The sequence below is a fragment of the Clavelina lepadiformis genome, chromosome 2 (genome assembly GCF_947623445.1).
Source record: "Clavelina lepadiformis chromosome 2, kaClaLepa1.1, whole genome shotgun sequence".
NCBI lineage: Eukaryota > Metazoa > Chordata > Ascidiacea > Aplousobranchia > Clavelinidae > Clavelina > Clavelina lepadiformis.
Genome location: NC_135241.1, coordinates 4,354,340 through 4,373,155, shown reverse-complemented (window position 1 = coordinate 4,373,155; position 18,816 = coordinate 4,354,340). Strand labels below are relative to the sequence as shown.

General features: G+C 36.9%; 4 protein-coding genes across 4 annotated transcripts; all 4 read right to left on the bottom strand.

The window, feature by feature from the left end:
• Positions 1–3,816: 3,816 nt before the first annotated feature.
• Positions 3,817–5,406, bottom strand: LOC143445927 (uncharacterized). Its single transcript, XM_076945331.1, has one exon. It carries the CDS (start codon positions 5,053–5,055, stop codon positions 4,393–4,395), a length of 663 nt encoding a protein of 220 aa, XP_076801446.1. The 5' UTR covers positions 5,056–5,406; the 3' UTR covers positions 3,817–4,392.
• Positions 5,407–5,974: 568 nt separating this feature from the next.
• LOC143446786 (cAMP-regulated phosphoprotein 19-A-like) lies at positions 5,975–8,199 on the bottom strand. Its single transcript, XM_076946585.1, has 3 exons — positions 8,057–8,199; positions 7,863–7,961; positions 5,975–7,463 (listed from the first exon to the last, which is right to left on the bottom strand). The coding sequence occupies exons 1-3, from the start codon at positions 8,117–8,119 to the stop codon at positions 7,275–7,277; spliced, it is 351 nt and encodes a 116-aa protein (XP_076802700.1). The 5' UTR covers positions 8,120–8,199; the 3' UTR covers positions 5,975–7,274.
• Position 8,200: 1 nt separating this feature from the next.
• LOC143446785 (endothelial differentiation-related factor 1 homolog) lies at positions 8,201–9,778 on the bottom strand. The gene is made up of 2 exons (XM_076946584.1): positions 9,643–9,778; positions 8,201–9,475 (listed from the first exon to the last, which is right to left on the bottom strand). Exon 2 carries the CDS (start codon positions 9,434–9,436, stop codon positions 8,990–8,992), a length of 447 nt encoding a protein of 148 aa, XP_076802699.1. The 5' UTR covers positions 9,437–9,475; positions 9,643–9,778; the 3' UTR covers positions 8,201–8,989.
• Positions 9,476–18,151, bottom strand: LOC143446784 (protein EFR3 homolog B-like). Its single transcript, XM_076946582.1, has one exon. It carries the CDS (start codon positions 13,211–13,213, stop codon positions 10,835–10,837), a length of 2,379 nt encoding a protein of 792 aa, XP_076802697.1. The 5' UTR covers positions 13,214–18,151; the 3' UTR covers positions 9,476–10,834.
• Positions 18,152–18,816: the final 665 nt, after the last annotated feature.

The window sequence follows — 18,816 nt, the reverse complement described above, 5'->3', positions numbered from 1 at the left end:
GTTGACCAGTGTTACGTTGCATTACTTGCATCAGATTGGATTATCCCCTACAAAAACCAAATTTTCCAAATTGGTTGTTTTCTACTCGTTAGTGTTTCATGATTGTGTATGATGCATAGGTATGCATGCTGGACTAGTCAGCCAGAATGGTAACTGTGGCAATTGAATGCATACAATTCATTAAAATGCATGTCAACTCAACCAGTGGGCCGTGGTTCACTAGTGGTTTGTGAAACTTTTCAAGAGGGCTGTAAAGGATGCCATAATGTTGTTTACAAAAAGCAAATACGAAGTGGGGCCATTGTGAATGTAGGAGTTATTGCAAACACATTTTTAATTAAGATAGTTTCTAATTTAACTTGTTTGTATCACCTAACTAATAGGTATTGGCAGTAAAATTTTTCAAGGTTGAGAAACACTACTCTGTTGTCTAGCATCTCTAGGTCAATAGAGGCCCCTAAAAAGTCTATAACAAAAGATTATTTCTTATAATTCCATTGTTTTTAATAAGCATCCAAAACGTTTCTTTCAAAAGCACCCAATAAATTTAAACCAAACGCAACTTCATTTTTACATTTAGCAATTCGTTAGCCGAATAAACTTGCTCAGATAGTTTCATGTTTATGGCAATGAGTTTAGAATAAAATACATTTATCACCTTGGCTACGGTTATTATGGTTTTACAACACTTAAGTCCAGCTAGAACATGGCCACAGAATAAAAAGATAGCTTTCAGCTCTGCACAGTATAAGTGCATTGTTCTCCTAACCTAACCTAACCACCTATTTAAACTATGGGCTGCATGACCTACTTTTGGTTAAATAGCCACTCTCTAATTATTAAGAAGAATACAAGAACCAACCATTATGTCATGTTGTGTAAATAGGCTGCTAGTGCTTACTTAACACCTGCTCTGCAGCAAGTGATATACAATGTCCATATAAAAGCAAGGAGTTTGATAAAGCAAAAGGTCACTTAACAAGAAAAATGTAACGTACTCTTTGTATATCAAACATATTTGACTAATCCTTGTAAAAATGGGTTAGCCTATCCAGGGTAACAAAATTGTTGTATACAAAGTTTGGGTCTAGTATATAAGTGAAAAACCACAGGATGCCTTTGTATGCTAGACCCCAGCTACTCAAATTGTGACGTCATGTGGTTGTGCACTCAGAGTTTTAAACCCCAGAGTTTTAAAATCGTCCACAATAAAGTACTAGCTACTGTTCGTATAAATTTAAGAATATGACTCATTTTGTGACGTTTTAAAGTCTTTTTTGAGGTGTAAAGGGAAAACATTTTTCTGTTCCGGGTAAGATTGTCATTGGCATAATTTGCAGAAATTCCAGGACAGGTTTTTAAAACATTTCAACCTCCCTCAGCACAATCCTTAAGTTCACGTCGCAAGGTTGATGTATAGATCACAATACAATTACAACATCACTGGCATAAACTAATTTAGTGCGTACCATCTCAAAGTATTCTACGAGCGCTCCTGATAAGGTAGCCTATAAGCCTAGGCAATTGTGTTTGGACATATACTGTATACTGTAAGTTCAATTTAAAAATGCAACCAAGTGTATTATGTGGTACGATCAAATACCGCACTATTATTAGCCTATATGCTACATTAGATAACGCCCACATCCTGACAATGATATCCTAACATCTACGGTTACTCTGCAGCCAACCAATTCCACCAACGTTGTTGAAATAACAAATTTGCTGCCCATCTCCACTGTGAATTACAGCACTGATAAAAATAGTTTAATGTGATGTCTATGTAAGTATAAACTCCATTCAGGCATTTTGTGATGAATAAAGAAAGGCTTTCCCCATGCTGATAACTTGGTGTGTACAGTGTTGCTGTTGCATTGGCGCTGGCCATTGTAGATGGAGTCAAGCGGACCAATTGGCATGGACCTACGACTTTTAATGGGGCCTAGTATTTGCAAGTCACATTTATTGTCACGCTTCAATAAAGAAAGCAAATAGCAATAACACAAAAGTTGAAACGTTGTGTAGCGTCTGGCTTGCCGCTGCCACTTTAAGATAATACCATAAACACAAAGTCTACGCAGCTTATTGATGTATATACTCGACCATTGGTAATAACTTCCGAGATGTGAGTCGACCGTATCTCTTCGAATATCATTAAACGGCAGGCGAGGCCAATTGCTACAGATGGTGACCCCGAATTAACTGAAAACACAACTTTTCCCTCTTATCTCCCATCGCTCCTAGTGCTGATCTAAAGCACTTATCTCCTACGCTCGATGCAACGCAAATAGCCAGGATTCCCTTCAGTCAAGTGCCGTTTACCATGCTCTTCGAAAAGGAGGGGAGTAGTGTAGCATCTCGCCTGCCGCTGCCTTTAAGGCACCATAAACGCAAAGTCTACACAGCTTATATTAGTGTGTGTACTCGACCATTGGTATTAACTACCAACATGTGAGTCAACGGCATCTCTTTGGATATTATCAAGTGGCAGTCGAGCCCAATCGCTACAATACCACACAAGAAATACGATTTCTTGTGTCTTTATCGATTAGCCTATATTCCATCAGACGCAAATGATAGCTGCCTATTGCAGACATCTTCTGGAGTTTTATTATTTCTACTCGAGCGACATCGAAAATAGTACTACAAATTGCTTTTCAATTTGTAATATGTTATGATAGTGTTTACAACGAATTCAATTGTTTAGCCTACCAACAGCAATCTAACTTTCTTGAAATGTCAAATTCAATTAATTAGGGTAGGATGGTTTTCGTTTTTCAAGCACATTTATCAAAATGTTTGGAAGAAATGCTACCCGAAAGGGTGGCGCTAGAAAATCAATTAATCTTTAGTTGTAGACAGTGGTACAGCTTAGCAATTGCCATCTTGTCTCTTTTTTTTGTGGCGTTGTTATTCAGTAGAGTAAATTCTACTGTAACTTACACCATAGCTGATGTTATAGCAATTTTATGTTAAATAACAAACACCTGGCTAGTGTTAGTTGTGTAAGACAATGATGGGAACAAGTCTTAATGGTCATTCGTAAGTCAAAACGCCAACAGCGCAAGTCCAACTCATTAAGTGGAGTCATTTTAATCACATTCTCAAGTCGAGTCAGTAACGTTTATGAAGTCCAAGTCTTAACACATGCCAAGTTACAAACAAGCCACTATTTACGATTTTTTTCGTTTTAGGTCAATAATAAGCCTACTAATTAATCAGTATTCTGAATACTCGTAACGTAGCTAGCATAAAATCTGGTTTTATCCATTTCTGACGGTTTTGGACTTTCAATGGAATGTAGCCTACTTCATAGGGATTTTTGAATAAATTCTTTCACAAGTATAAAAACCGATTCTGTAAATAATTTGGACACGCAGGCTTCAAAATCACATGCACTCAGATTTTGCTTACGTCATTTAAGGTATCATTATCATGGCATTGCACTTGCTCAGCAGAACGGCAAATAGATTAAAAAAAAAACGATAAACTGTATTGACAGAAATGAATCAAGTAAACTTAATCCAACTGATAATTGAAATGTAATATCATGTGGTTAAAAAACGTTCGGATTCGCGACCCATAGATTGAGAAGTTTTGTTTTAGACTTTTTAAATCCAACATTTTTCGGGGGAGCGTGCTCCCGTACCCTTAGGATCATGGTTTAATACGCCTCTTGTTGCGTCATGCAGACTCATGCGTTTTGGTTTGCAGTGCGGCATAGTCTCTAGCTGAACTGAACAAGCATCACTTTTATAGGCAACAACATACCACAGCTACAATTAAAACAACCTGACTTTTGCAGCATATGCTATATTTACATAAGTAAGCTTCATTTTATTAACGCTTGGTCGTAATAACGCTGATGAATCTGGAACGCCACCTTAATCATAAAACTTTTTCACCTCCAATATCACTGTTTATTTTAAACACAAATACTAAAGTAATTTCAGTTAGTCGCAGACTCATTAGCTAGTGATAGTTCAACAAGATGGGCTATGCATAGCGTGGTGGTTTTTCTTAATGCTATAAAAGATGACTGACAAATGTTTAGTTAAATTACGCATTCGGATAGCATATCAATGAACTTTAATGTTTCATGCTGTTCTTTATGTTTTTTGATAGCATCATAGCTGTCAAATGCTGCTTGGCAGGAAGTACACTTAAACTCGCCCGACTGGTAATGACTTTTGATGTGCTTCTTGAGGCTATACTTTTCCTTATACGCCTTATCACATAGCACGCAGGTAAAGGGGCGCTCTCCAGTATGAGTCAACATGTGAGAACGCAGATGTAGGCTACTTGGCGTTGGAAAGTTTGACTGCAGATTAAGCAAGAAAAGCGACGATCGTGTAGGTGAGTTCATAGGTGGGTTTTCAAATTCGATGCTTTTCAGAATCCCATATCACCGACAGTGCACTTTGAAGGATAAGATTCATAATGGCGCTTTTTGTGTTTTTTCATGTCTCCTTTATCAGCAAATCTCTTTTTGCAAATGTTACATTCAAAGGGGCGCCAGTTAGTATGTGACATTATATGTCTGTTTAAGTGTTCCTTCCTGGCGAAAGTCTTAACACATACATCACAAGTAAACGGTCGTTCGCCGGTATGTAATCGTTCGTGTTTCTGCATATTTCCAATTTGCACAAACCTTCTGGCACAAAAACTGCAAGCGTAACGCTTATCATCGTTGTGTATCCTTGAATGAATTCGAAGGGTTGCAGTGCTAGCGAATATCTTGTCGCAAACTTTGCACGGAAATTTACGGTCAGCCCTGTGAACAACTCTGTGCTTATAGACATATTTGCGACGTGCAAAAGACTTATCGCATATTGTGCATAGAAATGATTGTTTCACTATTTTCTCCCAAGGGGTATTCTGCTTTGAAACTGTTTGTTTGACAACCTTGACAACTTCGTTGCTTTCTTCCTCGACCACTTCAGACAAATCGCTAGATGCTTCCGCTTCTTTTGTTTGCGTGTCTGAGGATAATTCGGCAAGGACTTCAATATCTGAGAAACTATCCGTGTCGCTGTCACTCGCAATCGCAGCCATAATTACGGTGACAGCAGCACAAATATGGGCTTATTTCCAGCAAACGGCAAGCAATTTTGTAGCCTAAAAGTACTATTTTATGCTGGTAAACAAACTCACGGTTATTCTAAGACAGGGTGGGAAAAGTGCGGCCCTTGCAAAGAGTTTGTGCGACCTATCAAGCATTTGCTTCCTATTCGAAGGTATATATTTTGACTTTTTTAAGAGCTACAAACAACAAAAATTTTTTTCTTTTACACGACTCAACGTCTGTCTATAATTTCTAATTACAGCTTTTTTATTACAAAAATGTCAAAAATGGTTTCAAGTAGGCTAATGCACCAAGAAGTGAAGGTCCCTATGGCTTTGTTTCTTCTCGTGTGCAAAACTGTTGAGTTTAGGCAACGTAGACAGATGTGCTTAAGCGTTAAATTTTGCTTGCCTGAGGCGTATTGCGGCCAACCAAGGCAAGGCCTATGTCCATCGCGTTGCGTCAGCTTGTTCGTGCCGTTACATGTTTTCTATTATTTTCAACGCAGTATCTTTGCTAAAATAATTAAGGATTTACCTAACGATGTACCTAGAGTTGCTAAACGCTGCCCATGTAACTGACTCACAAATTAAAGCAACGTTGTATTAGGCAATACGTTTGCCGCAAGTTGGCCGGAAATACCCTTTTGACCAATCAAGGTCAAGGGTTTCCTTAATGTGCTCATTTCAGGCCGTCAGAATGACTTGAAACTACATTTGTTCAACAATCACAAGTACCGTATTTTTGTAGCTGGACAATTTTTACGCCGAGTTAACAACATAGGCATCAGTACATGACACATCCCTCAAAAGTGGAAAGATGCGGCAATTCTCTACCTCTCTATCTTTGCAGCGAATTGGTGGAGAAGGTTTCTGCACTGTGCCCATTTGTAGACATAAACAAACATGATTGACAGAAGAAACTTTTTTTCACACCAGCTTCTTGGTGATGATGAACACAGAACTGTACAAAAGCAGTGAGCAAACTTTAATACACTGAAGCATTTTCGCAACAGACAGAAATTAAAAGAAAAATTTGACACTTTGTTACTATGCACATCGTGAATTACAAGAGGTGTAAAATGATACGGAAAACCGTGAACAAAGTTCAATTTAGCGCAGAAACTACGACAAAATACTCAACAAGCTGATCTCTTTCACTTAAATGAAAATGTCGATCCCCAAACAGATAAAATGTATTAAATTTGATGCTTAACTAGCCGGTCAACTCCGTTCACTAGTATCGTGGGTATATTTTAACGCTATGGTTGTGATGTGATGCCATTCACTTCAGTCATATATAGCCAGGAACATTAAGAGCTCAATACAAAACATAACAAACGTGAAATATGTACAAGGGAAATTGTGTTGCAGTTACACCTTACCAGAAATAATGTCACTTTAGTATGCAAGGGCTGTACAAGAAACATTAATATAACTTGTACTATCCTGTTAATCATTTCTTTTTCCAAATACATTAAAATTGGGTAAAGGTTTGCAGGTTTAGGATAAAATTTGTACCTTTTCTATTGACAAAGAAAATGCCTCGGTTAAGGTAAGTTTTAAAACTACAATATCCATTTAAATTTTAAGGATTCTGATGTGAAGGCAACCATTAATCAAACATATGACACCATGCATGAAACCAACACATTAGCCATACCCATTATTATCAGTATATAGATACTGATAAGTCAAGGTCGAATACAAATAACATTAAAGATGTTCAAATATCGGCAAGCAGGCAGATTTTGTTTTTATTTTCTGCCTATGTGCGTTACTCATTTGTGTAAAATTCATAAAAGGAACAATAGGATCACAGGGTGTTCTCGAAAAACTTTTCTGTTCTCGAAAGACAGTTGTTTTGCAACGAGTTGCCTTCTACAATTTAGGAAAGGCAAAGTCAAAAATTTCCTTAAATTAGTTTTCAGTAACAATAGAACTAAATCACCCGAAACTCGTGAAGTAGCGCATTGAAAATAAAAACTTAATAGTTTGTATTACTACAGTATAAACAACAATAAAAATGCTTTGATGTAAAACCCTTATCATTAACTACTTAATAACAACATCTCTCATCGTGACATAAAAATCTCATTTGTGACTGCATTGCCCACAACTTTTTGAATTGTCACCAACGCAATTCATTAAACATTCAGCTAAATACGAGGTTTAAATTGGTAAGTATGTACAGAAGAAAGAAAAGCAGTTTATGAGTTAATGGCACTCGATATAACCAAATTGCTTTGGGACTGCTTTCTCACACGCGGAATTTCATCTGGTGTTGGCATGTGATCACCAGTCACTTGATTCAACTGCTTTACCTCTGGTGGAGGTTCCTGTTTGCTCTTCATCTTAGCTCGAGCCATATTGTAATCCCCAGAATCAAAGTATTTAGTCTAAAAAAAATTTATTGCAATTTATTCCTTAATTACACTGAATGTTGTGTTAATACTTGTTTCTTGTGGAAAACAAATCAAATTATGATTGTGCTCGAAATCTCATAATTATACACAAGACACACTATTAGATATGTTGCTGACTTCTGTTGTCAATTTATATTTTTGTTGTAAGCAAATAAGCCTAAATGGTTGGGAGAAGCATCAAACAACATTAAGTAAATTCTTTGGTCCACAGTCTTCAGGGTGATATTGGGTTTTAAGGTTAACTGGTAGGTAATTGGGTGCATTATTGATAACTAAATATCAAATTTAACTTTTATATATTATTTTCCATAGCTCTACTTAACCAAATGAGCAACATGCTAGTTGCTGAATCAATTGAGACGAGAAAAATACCTTTTGTTGCATTCTTTTTTGAAGCAAGCTGGAACCACCTTTGGGTTTTAAGTTGGGATATTTTGATTTAAGCATTTCTTCTTGTTGTCTCTCTATGCCCTGGATGGTAAAGAAACAAAACATTCATTGAAAACCAAGAAAAATCGAGGTTTTATACTAGCTGATCAAAAGATTTTAAGCAATCATTAACTCACAGACGGTGTCTTGAATGGTGCTTGAGGTTCATCTTGAGGAACAAGATCTGGTGACCCCGACATAATTCAGAGATATTTAAAAACAAGTAACAGCCCTAATTGAACAAATTTCTGTGTGATTCTATACTTTCATAAGTGTTGAGACTGCAACACAAGCAAGAGGTATTGTTGCACTTGAAAGCCTCGAAGAAATGGTTTTGAACACGACCACTACAATATTATTATTGTAGAAACTGCAAATGAACATGACTCGGTCAACATGCAACAATGGCAACTACCCCAGCAAGTCACATTAATATTTAGAGAAAAACTGATCACACCACTTAAAATTGGATCAACTATTCACGCTAAAAACACAAAGCTAAGCAATATGCACAAATTCACTGCAAAATTTATCTCTTAGTCCTGTCAAACACACACAAATTATTTATCGGTACTGTAGTCAACATAAACAGATGTTCCACGCACCAACCAACAAGTACATTAATCATATTTAGATCAAAGTATTGATTTTCTGTAACTGTAAGGTGTTGGTTGTGTTTACGTAAAACAATTAAACCTTTTTCATAAATATAGACAGATGTGGAAGGTTGATTAAAACTGAAAGCTACATAATTAGTGGTTTCAGATACAAGTGAGAATGGTGGTATTGGACGGCTACAGTTGCAACTGGTATGGAAATAAATTCCAACGGGAGATTAAACATGGATTAGCTGTTCATCAAGCATTTTCATTTAATGCACTGAATTAAAATATGTTTAAACAAAACACTCAAATATACCAATCGTAGGCTAGAAATTAACTCAACATTACAACAGAGAAAACATGAAATGAATTGTCAACTTAGCAGCTAAAAATTTAACAAAATTCAAATGATGTGACCATACACCACTTACACTGTACTACAGGAAATACAAGCTGACTTTGGTGATGCTATTTCTTGGATGACGAGGTCATTGGGTGGCCCTTGTCTTTTCCTCTTAGTTTAATTCCAATTGCTCTTTCTATTTTTCCCATGACTTGATTATTAGGAATGGCCTTTCCATTTTCATACTCATTGATAACTTGTGGTTTTTCGTTGATTTTTGTTGCTAGTTCTTTTTGTGTAAGTCGTTTCTGCTGGCGACCTTTTTGTATCAAACGACCAACGCTCAATGAAATAGTCTCATGATGAAGTTCTTCTGTTTCACGGTCTAATTTTGCAGTGTTCTTACTTGTCACAGCTTTCTTGTTGGTTCCAGCAGCAAACTTCTGTCTTGTTTCTACATCTTCTCCTTTGCGCAAAGCAGCATTTACAGCTTGGTTTGATTTGGCCGCTCCAGGGGCAGGTTTGGACTTTCTCAGATAAGTCACAGTATCCCAGTCAGTGTTACTTTGCATTTTGTGTTCTTAGTTGTATTGTACGTAAGTACTGGCCTCCTGGTAGAAGACAAACACAGTGTTAATGAACTCGAGCAATAAATTAGACAATCCAAACAGACAAAATATTAATTCGACATATAACAATAAGCACAGTAAAAGTAATTTTAAAATCCTTTTAATGAAGATTTGGTGTTAAAAACCTTACTATAATTTTTGAAACGCACCACAATAGAAACCATGAACGATCTTGTAAATATCTGAAATCCACAAAAATAGTCCATTGCACTCGACATAATAGTAAGTTAGATAAGAGCCACAAAAATTTAATTTCACAGATTAACCAGGCAAAAAAAAAATTATCAGAGATATTTTTTTTTGTGAGAGCTAGCAGAAAACCTTTTTTACAGCAAGTACAACACAAGCAATAAAAACAGAAACAAAGCACAAAATGTGAACAATAGTCATGTGTGCTCATGTTACTTTCTCAAACTGAATATAACCTTGCCATATATAGAGAATGGCATAAACATTAAAATAAATGAGCATAAGAATGTTTACAACCCACAGGCATCGCATTTAATCACAGGCTTTATTTTCTAAAGCCAGGCTGTCAATGTCAGTACAGCCAATCAATCAACCAACAAAAGCCCTATACAGTACTACATACTATAAAGCTCATTACAGTTGTGCACAACACTTTAATGACAATTTTACTTATTCCCATACATCACGGAGAGAAAAATATCGGTATGTATATATAAGGGAAACAAGAAGCAAAGAAAGATCAAGAAGACATTTCTCGCGTATATGATATACCTAAGAAGAAATCTGCAAAGTAAAGTCTTATTATTCATTATATTATAAAAAGAAATATCAATTTTAAATACATCACAATCCATTAGTCACAAAAAAACAAATGTCTGGTTCTAACAAACCAAACTTATGGTGACAGAGGAAATTGTTAACTGACAGCTGTTCCTGTTCGTACAATGCTGTGGTGTAAATATTGGAGTACAACAGTGATTGCAATTCCAGGCACCAATACTATTATATAGATAGCTTTCTAAGTATGCTAAAATCAAGCATCAACCACAAACCACATGGTGAAATGAAGGTATGTATGGTGAGCAACATCCCACTGTACGAGTCTGCACACCTCGTTCTATTTTAAGAAGCTGTAATTACAAAGTACACTGCATAATGACTACACATACTACAGCTATATGCTGTTAATCAACCAATCTTATGACATCACAGAGTGTTGCTGAGTAATGCTAACCAATTAAATTTTTGACAACTAGACTATCTTCTTACTAAATAAATAGATAAATTGCACCAATGACACACAAATAAGCCTTTATATAATCTCAACAATGTCCAGCAAATAGTAAGATACAAAAATTAAAGGTAGGTCCCTCAAAAGTAGCAGATAGAAGGAAACACCAATGGATCAATTCCTTCATCTTCAACAGAATTGGCTTCAGTATTTATCACTTGCTCATACCATTTCTTGCATTCAATGGTGGGGTCTGGTTTCATTTCCGCAATCAGCTGCTCAAACGGCACACTTCTAATGTGATCAGCAACTTTTTGGTTCTTTGCCATCTGTTCTTTTCTTGAGATAGGCGGTTTAGTAAACACCTGTTTCAGGTATTGATATGTGATTGTATTGGCTGGCATAACACCATCCTCCAAAGTCACAGACGTCTCTCTACCCATAGTAAACGAAATGTTTATCGACTCAACATCTATAGGGCCGTGTTTTCCTTCTGAGCTTAAAGTGTCTAAAGGAAGGTTTGCCAAAAACGGTTGATTTAACTTTTCAATGTTAAATCCGATTCTTCCCACCAGGGCATCATAAATTGCAGTGCTGGTGAATATTACTTTTGATAGGGCTTCTGGCTCAAATTTAAAAGAAATTCTGGTCTTCTGTCCTGTTAAAGCATGCTCTGGCATTAACTGTGGGGCAATAGAATTGCGTGAAAGCATGACTTGATTAACATAATGTTGAAATTCAGGAATGGCGGATAAATGAGCAAGGACGAGCATAATGCTGGCTGTTGAAGCCAGGACTTGCGATACATGGCCGATAACATCTTCCGGCTGGTTTGCATTGTTTAGCAATTCAATAGCAGCACCTTGCACAGCCAACGTTAAACATGTCATGTCAGTAATTATATCAGGTGAAAAAATGGACAAACATAAAACTAATGCACACTTATACAATGACATAAAATTATTAATTGAGTTGTCATCATGCTTAAAACTCTCAAACAACCAATGGTATATGCTTGGAAGTCTTCTATCTAAGAAATCTACATCATATTTGCTGGCCGCCGAAGAGACAAGACCCATGCTCTCAACGTCTGTCTGTGACGAAACCAGTGTGAGTCTGCTTTCATTTTGATTTCTGTCAAATAACGATATCAGTAGATTGTGTGCGAGTAGTCGTTCAGAAGGGTCAGTAAGTAAAGCTACTTTCAAGAGTGGATCTAGCAATGTTGAGGAAAGTGTTGAGAGATTGCTGGCATGGTATGTTTTTGAAATTCGATGCAGAGACTGCAGCAAAAGGCTGGCAAATTTTTTATCAACGGATATCATGCCTTCGCCATCTTCACTGCCACATATTGCTTCCTGAGATTTCGTAATATAAAAAGTAATTATCTCAAGTTTCTGATAGTCAGGTACAACACCAGCCAAAACCCCAGTTGTTTCAATTAAAGCATTAACAAAATCCTTTTGATTTAGCCTTTCAGTTGATATTTTAAGATGACGAGCGAGTCGGTTAAAAACATCAATGACAGATGGGCCAATTGCTGCCGAAGATGGGATTGGTACAATTGCACACAAAACTTGAAGTATACTGGCTCTGGTATGCTGTTTTTCGGTACCATGGTTATCAAGATGATCGAGAAGCATTTTGACAATGAGGTGACTATACTGACCTTGTACTGAATACATTATTATCTTGAAGCACTTAATGGCAAACGTGCTGTCAGGTGTCCATAGTTTGTGGTTATCCATGTGAGAAAGCGCGGGTGAAACTGCTGCTGGGACATTAGCAAATGCTGCTCGAGACAGCAGCTCCCTGAAGGATTCCTCTGCTAGTGAAGACGGGTGTTCAGAGTCTTCCTTCGGTACAGGACTACCATCATCATTATGCTTTTCATCATTGGTATCATTTTGCATGATGTAAAGGAGAGAGGAAATTATTTTATCCATATGCTGCTTTTCCCATATGTTCACCTGCAACTCATCGCTAACAGTTTTACGGATTACACCACGTAAACCTTGGACACCGTTTAGCTGAGCTTTTAGCCGAATATTATTGTCTTGTTGATTACTATGACACATCGAACTGAATTTGGAAACAAAGAAGTCATATCTGCGATGGTATGAAGCTGTGTCCTCTTCAATTTTAGAAAACTTCTCGAATGAGTGTGTGCCAAGTGCTTGAAATTCTGCATTAGCTGATTCAAGCAAAGTGGCGACCATTCTAAGAAAGCTTTCCACAAATAGGTTTATCTGTTGGGCGTGACACGCAAGTAGCAACTGGTTTAACGCCTCCATGGCAATAAAAACTGCTTTGTCACGATGACGAGCAATATCTCTTGTCAATTTTCTGGCAAGATACACACCGATTCGATCCAACTTTTCTGGAGCTGACACAGCGTAGTAAGTCAACTTTTCCATTTCACTTCTCACCAAACCTTTCTCAGGACTTGATGGAAAGATGTTATCAACAAGACGCTTATATCTTGGCTTTAAAGCAGAACAACAAACGCAGCCAGCCATAATTATTTAAAACACTACAAATCATGAAATCATAAAAATTTTATTTCAACAGAAGAATATGTGGAATCAGGTAAAACATTATAAGTTATAATTATGTACGATTATAGAAAAGAAGTTATACTGTTGGGCTCACTGAATAACATCAAATTAAGCCTTATTGTGTGTGGAATTTCTGCACTATACGTACTGCATATGACTTAGTAGGCTATGTAAAGATCACTCATAAACGTCATGAAGTAGTGGACATGCATACGTTACTTATCAATTACAACTTAACCAGGAACCTGGATTAGACAAAATGGAATTATCACTGACAAACTAACAGTTAGCTGAGCAACAAAAATTCCAAAACTGTCAGAAAATGTGGAATTACGCCATGCAGTCAATAGCGTTAGTTGTTGTTTTGTGTTGCAAAGGGTAAAAAATCTATCAAGGTTTGGTGAAATATTTGCTCTGGTATAGCAAAAATGCAGTTAACGTAACATAGCATATGGCTCGCAAGAATCATAAATTAAAGAAATTTCTAGCATTTTTTGTGTGAGGTACTATGACTTTAAAAATTCTTTCAAGGCTTCTGTGACAAATAAAGGTTGGGATTTGGGAACCATTCATCTGCCAGATCACAAAATGTTTTATGATATTTTCAGAACTTGGTGGGACATTTATTATATGTGCATTATTATTAAACTACTGTACTTTTACTTTCATACGGAAACATACACAGGAATTAACTTTATTGAGCCCAAGGATAAGTAGTTAATCTAGGGTGTTTTATATCTGAAAAAGTACGAATCCGAATAATGTTAACTTTAACCTGAAACCAGGATTTTATTTTGTATCTTTTGCATGGGCATTACTCTCACTTTTTTTTTCGATGAATGCTCACCACGCAAACCCTTGTTAGTGAGCCCGAGTTTGTGCAAGTTCTGATGGATACACATTTCTCTTTTAAACTTCTTCCAAATTGACCAAATTTGAAACTGTTGATCAAGACAACCGGACAAAAGCTAGCATCTTTCGTACCTTGCTTAAGGGTGATACAATATTAGCACAAATGGGAATCAAACTCGGTTTGCAATGGGCCTTTGGTAGTTTGCAGTCCGTTGTTAAAGACAGAAAGTTAGTTAAGAAGACTGGGCATGCAAAAAGCTACTTTAGGATTTTGTTTAAGTCAAATTTAGATTTCAATGTAGATTGGGGTTAAGTTACTATGTTATAACATTTAACTATTTTATTTATCTAAGATTAACAAAAAACTGTAAAAATAGCTTTCAACCAATGTTCCCTCTAAGCTGCGCGCGTGCGCAAATGCGCACTGCTGACACGGTCTCCGCACACAGAAAATCTGTGCTGCGCACAAGAAAAAAATCCACCCTGAATTGAAAATAGAATAAACGCATAATAATAACCACGCGAACGTCTGATGTTGCTCATAGTGGTCCAAGGGACCGCTCAGGGAGTAAGAGTGTTTGCTCAGACTCGTGAAAAATTAGAGGGAACATTGCTTTCAACGTACAATTTTTATTTGGTGAAGTAGTGACAGCCTTACCTCTGACATAATGCATGCTTTATGGGTAAGGCATGCAAAGTAAAATTCTCATATAGTGACTTCAAGACTGTTAAAGCGTGTTGTGATTTGGTTTCCATAACCTGCGACACGCTACGGGTCATATTGGGGTTACAAATGTTGACACACGGGCGTCGTTGTAGGCGGTTTTGTGGACATAGCAAATTGAAATTATGTGGACTTTTTTAGAAACCTAATTATAAATCAACCTTTCAGTTTGCTCTGTTTACTTGAGGAGATATGCAAGACAGAATTATATGGATTGTTTCAGAAAATGTTTAGTTTCCATAAGAAGCATCAAGAAAAATGTAAACAAGTGACTAAATAGGCAACCTGCAAACGTTTTTTTAACCTGGACTGAATCATGTGCAGATTAGACTTTCCTGGCATTTAAAAGTCCGAACCAAGTTAAAAAAGATTGCTCTAAATTACCCTTTCATGAGAGTTAATGCTCAGGCAAATCATCAGCTATTCTTGCGGGTGTAACTCTTAAAAAGATGCTTTACATAAAATACAAAGTAAGAACGTAATCACAGCAGCAAAAATATACAACAGAGAAACGGCAAAATTTTTTTATAATCATCGCAGGGTGACGAATGAGCAAGGTAGACCTTATCCAATTAACCATAATCACAATCTAAACTTCAATCAGAATCGATGAAAATTTATATGGCCGACAGGATTTTTTGATGGGCGCTTAGATAAATATAGTATGTAATTGTTAAATATGCACAGGAGAAAGATTGAATATGTGTATACTTGGCTATCTGTTACAAACCAGAGATCTCGGCAAATCTTGCCATAAAATGCAGAACGATCTATGGCAAGGGTGAGGGCACTGTATCAGGGCTCAAAAGACTACCAATGAATGAGATTTTTTATAAGAGCATACCTCAACATTCCTGTGAACATTATTCATAACACCGACAAGATATATGCAGATACACATACACTGGTTAGACGGCTGTAACATATGTATATATACATAAATTTCAGAGTGCAGAGTACTGCCGTTTTCAACAAGATCTTGCGTGCGCCATACAACCAAAAATGATAAGTGCGTGTGTGGCAAAATAGTTGGATGCAGCAGAAGTGCTCTCTTAAGTGCGCAATTATGTAATAACGTACACAATTTGATTAATTCTGTCTCAAAAGCAATTAAAAAGTGAGAATACAGAAGTTTTGTCCAAGTCATTAAGCCCAAAATTATGCACCCAAAGTGCGCCACTTTGGCTCATAGAAATTAATAACCTATTGAATTCGTCTAAATGCGGAACTCTGCAGTCTGGTATACATCCAAACTGGAAAGTTTACGGAAATAGAAATTTCTCTAGGGCAGAAAATTGGTTTCTGCAGCATTTTGTTACAGTCGCTGTTTTGCCCTATGTTCTATATTGTAAATATTACATTGGTGTGGGACAAATTTTGGTACTACATTTATTGGTTCATTCATTTTCATCACCGAAAGCAAACTTTCCAGTAGGAGCCATAGCAAAAAATGTGGCACCTGCATGCACGAGATTTATCAACGTGCACACCAAATCTCTTATCATCACGCTGAGTAATAATAAATAAAGAAAACCAGGTTGCTTGAACGCTAATTTATAATAAATAAACAAAAATCTGTGGTTTCCATGCCCGCCAAAATTTGTCTCTTTGCACACGATTTCTCGTCAAAAACTGCCATACTTTTTGGTCACAGTTGAAAGTGGAGATAGACAATTCGCGGGAGGGAAAAGGAGCACCCCCTGGATCTTACAGATTCGAGACAGATACTGATACTAAAGATACGATTGTCAAAGTCAGACTATTTTCTACAAGTTACCGCATCTTGCCATAGTGAAAAGTGTGGCATAGTTCCCTATTTTGTGATATCAACGTCAATATGTTACCTAAATTGTTATAGATAACGTTTTCAGAAATCGTCGTGGAAGGGGCAAGGCAAAAATATGATTAAACGTAAACAGCACATTGAAATTCAAAATATGCAATTAGAAAAGGTTTTTCCTAAAGAGAAAGTGCAAAAGAAAGAAGAGAGTAACACTTTTACTTACCTTGAGAACAGTTAAGAGAAAGAGGCATGATGTAAGAAAATGAAGAGATAAAAATTAAGGTAAGGGAAAAGATAACAGGTAATATTAAAGAGATTACAGATAAGAGACCAAAAAGCGCAACATGTGACAGATAAACAGGAGGGAAATTAGAAAGGCGAAGGTGTGAAACAAGATAGTAAAAGAGAACAAATAAACAAGCAAAAAGCTCGCAATACATGGCCGCTTTGTGACATTACAATACATTTAGTAGCTTAATGTGTTTATCTCTCCTGTTAGTTATCACTTTTTAACTGCAAAGTTTTTTAAGAACATCTAAAGAATGGATTCAACTCAAAGGATTGCAAACAACTTCCAACTGTGTATATACTTGAAAATGTTTAGCCAAGCCAATTGAAATTTGTAAAGAATAAGTTTTGGCAATCTTTGAAAATATGCTAACAGTTTTTAAAAAACATCAACAGAATTAAACCTTTGGAAAAATTTACTTTGCAGAAAAGCAATCAACCTACCTGTTCTGTAGGTCTTAAATCCACTCCTGTAAATGGTTTTGGATAAAGTCTTTTATGAAGTGCGCTTTCTTAAACTACGCTAAGGCCTTTTTTAGCTTATAAACTAAAAGCAAGCATGATGCGTTCGGGGAACAAGTTGGAAAAACAGGTCAACACAGAAAACTTGTAAAATGCATTGTGATAAGCATTAAATAACTATAAAACAACGTTAACGTTGTGCTGCTCTTACGACGAGAAAATCTCCGATATGTAATTTGCCCACCAGATTTTTCATTTTCTTTAAAAAAATCGATGCCTGTAGGCCTACATCGCTCATTAAAAAACAATATACAAATTAGCCTATTATGTTACAACAGCATAAAAATTTGAAGTTATAGTTGTGTGCAAAGGAAGACGGGGAAAGAGGTTAGCTCAACTGCTGAACGCATAATTCATCAATTCAACTGCATACAAATGTTACGTTATAAGCAGCAGGGACGATTGTACTATGTAAGTAGGCTAACATCAAACTCCATTTGTATTACAAATTTGCGGTGAGCAAAAAAAAATCGACGCGCAATTTTGTGAGTCTGGTGTGTGCACTACAGGCCTATATGGAGTCCACCAAGGATAGACTGTTAAGCGACTGCTGACGTGATAGCTCGCATAGATGAGAAAACCAACACTGCCAGAATAGGAGCACCACATAATCACATGTGTGCTAGAGTACACGAGAAAAAGATTTTTTTGCAATAGCAACCACCTTTGCAGCTGTCCGTGTGGATCCCACACCCACTCCAGTCTCAATCAACCAGCAGCCTGAACTGCCTGACCCAAATTGTTTAAACTCGATGTGGCGTCCGCAAAACTTGGCGTCAAAGAAAATCAGCGGTTGAGTTTGTGAGTCACAGTTTCACACCACTGTCTCAGAAAATTTAATAAGGTATGCTATACAACTGAACCCTGAGCTTGCCTCATTTGGCTTTGAAACAAATTTTGAGCCTCAGGTGTGGATATTTGAATCACAGCTCTGGTTTATCTGAACAACGAGGTATATCCTCGTTGCCTAAACCACGGAAAGTGTATCTGAGTCACGTGTGTGGTTCACTTGACTTTGACCCAAAAGTGCGACTTATCTTGAGAGAGTCCGAACCAAAAGAGCGGGTTCTGCAGCCTGCTGTTTTCCAATAGCACCTTATTATAACTTGCTCCTCAGTGATAGACAGCTTGCTGGTGGTGGCGTAAATCACGCTGTTTGTGACGTTATCAACGGAAGCTTAGTTTTTACACAAAGTGAGCTGTTGATGTGTATTTTTTCCAAGAAAAGCGTACCTTGGTTTTTACCAAAGAATATATATAAATATTGGTTTTGGAGATAAGGAGAGCGTAATTTATGTTCACGTAGACCTTGAACAACTTTGATATAAACAAAACAGTGAACTGTCCAGCTTTCAGCAGCACACAATGGTAGAATTTTACTCGAGCAATTACAGT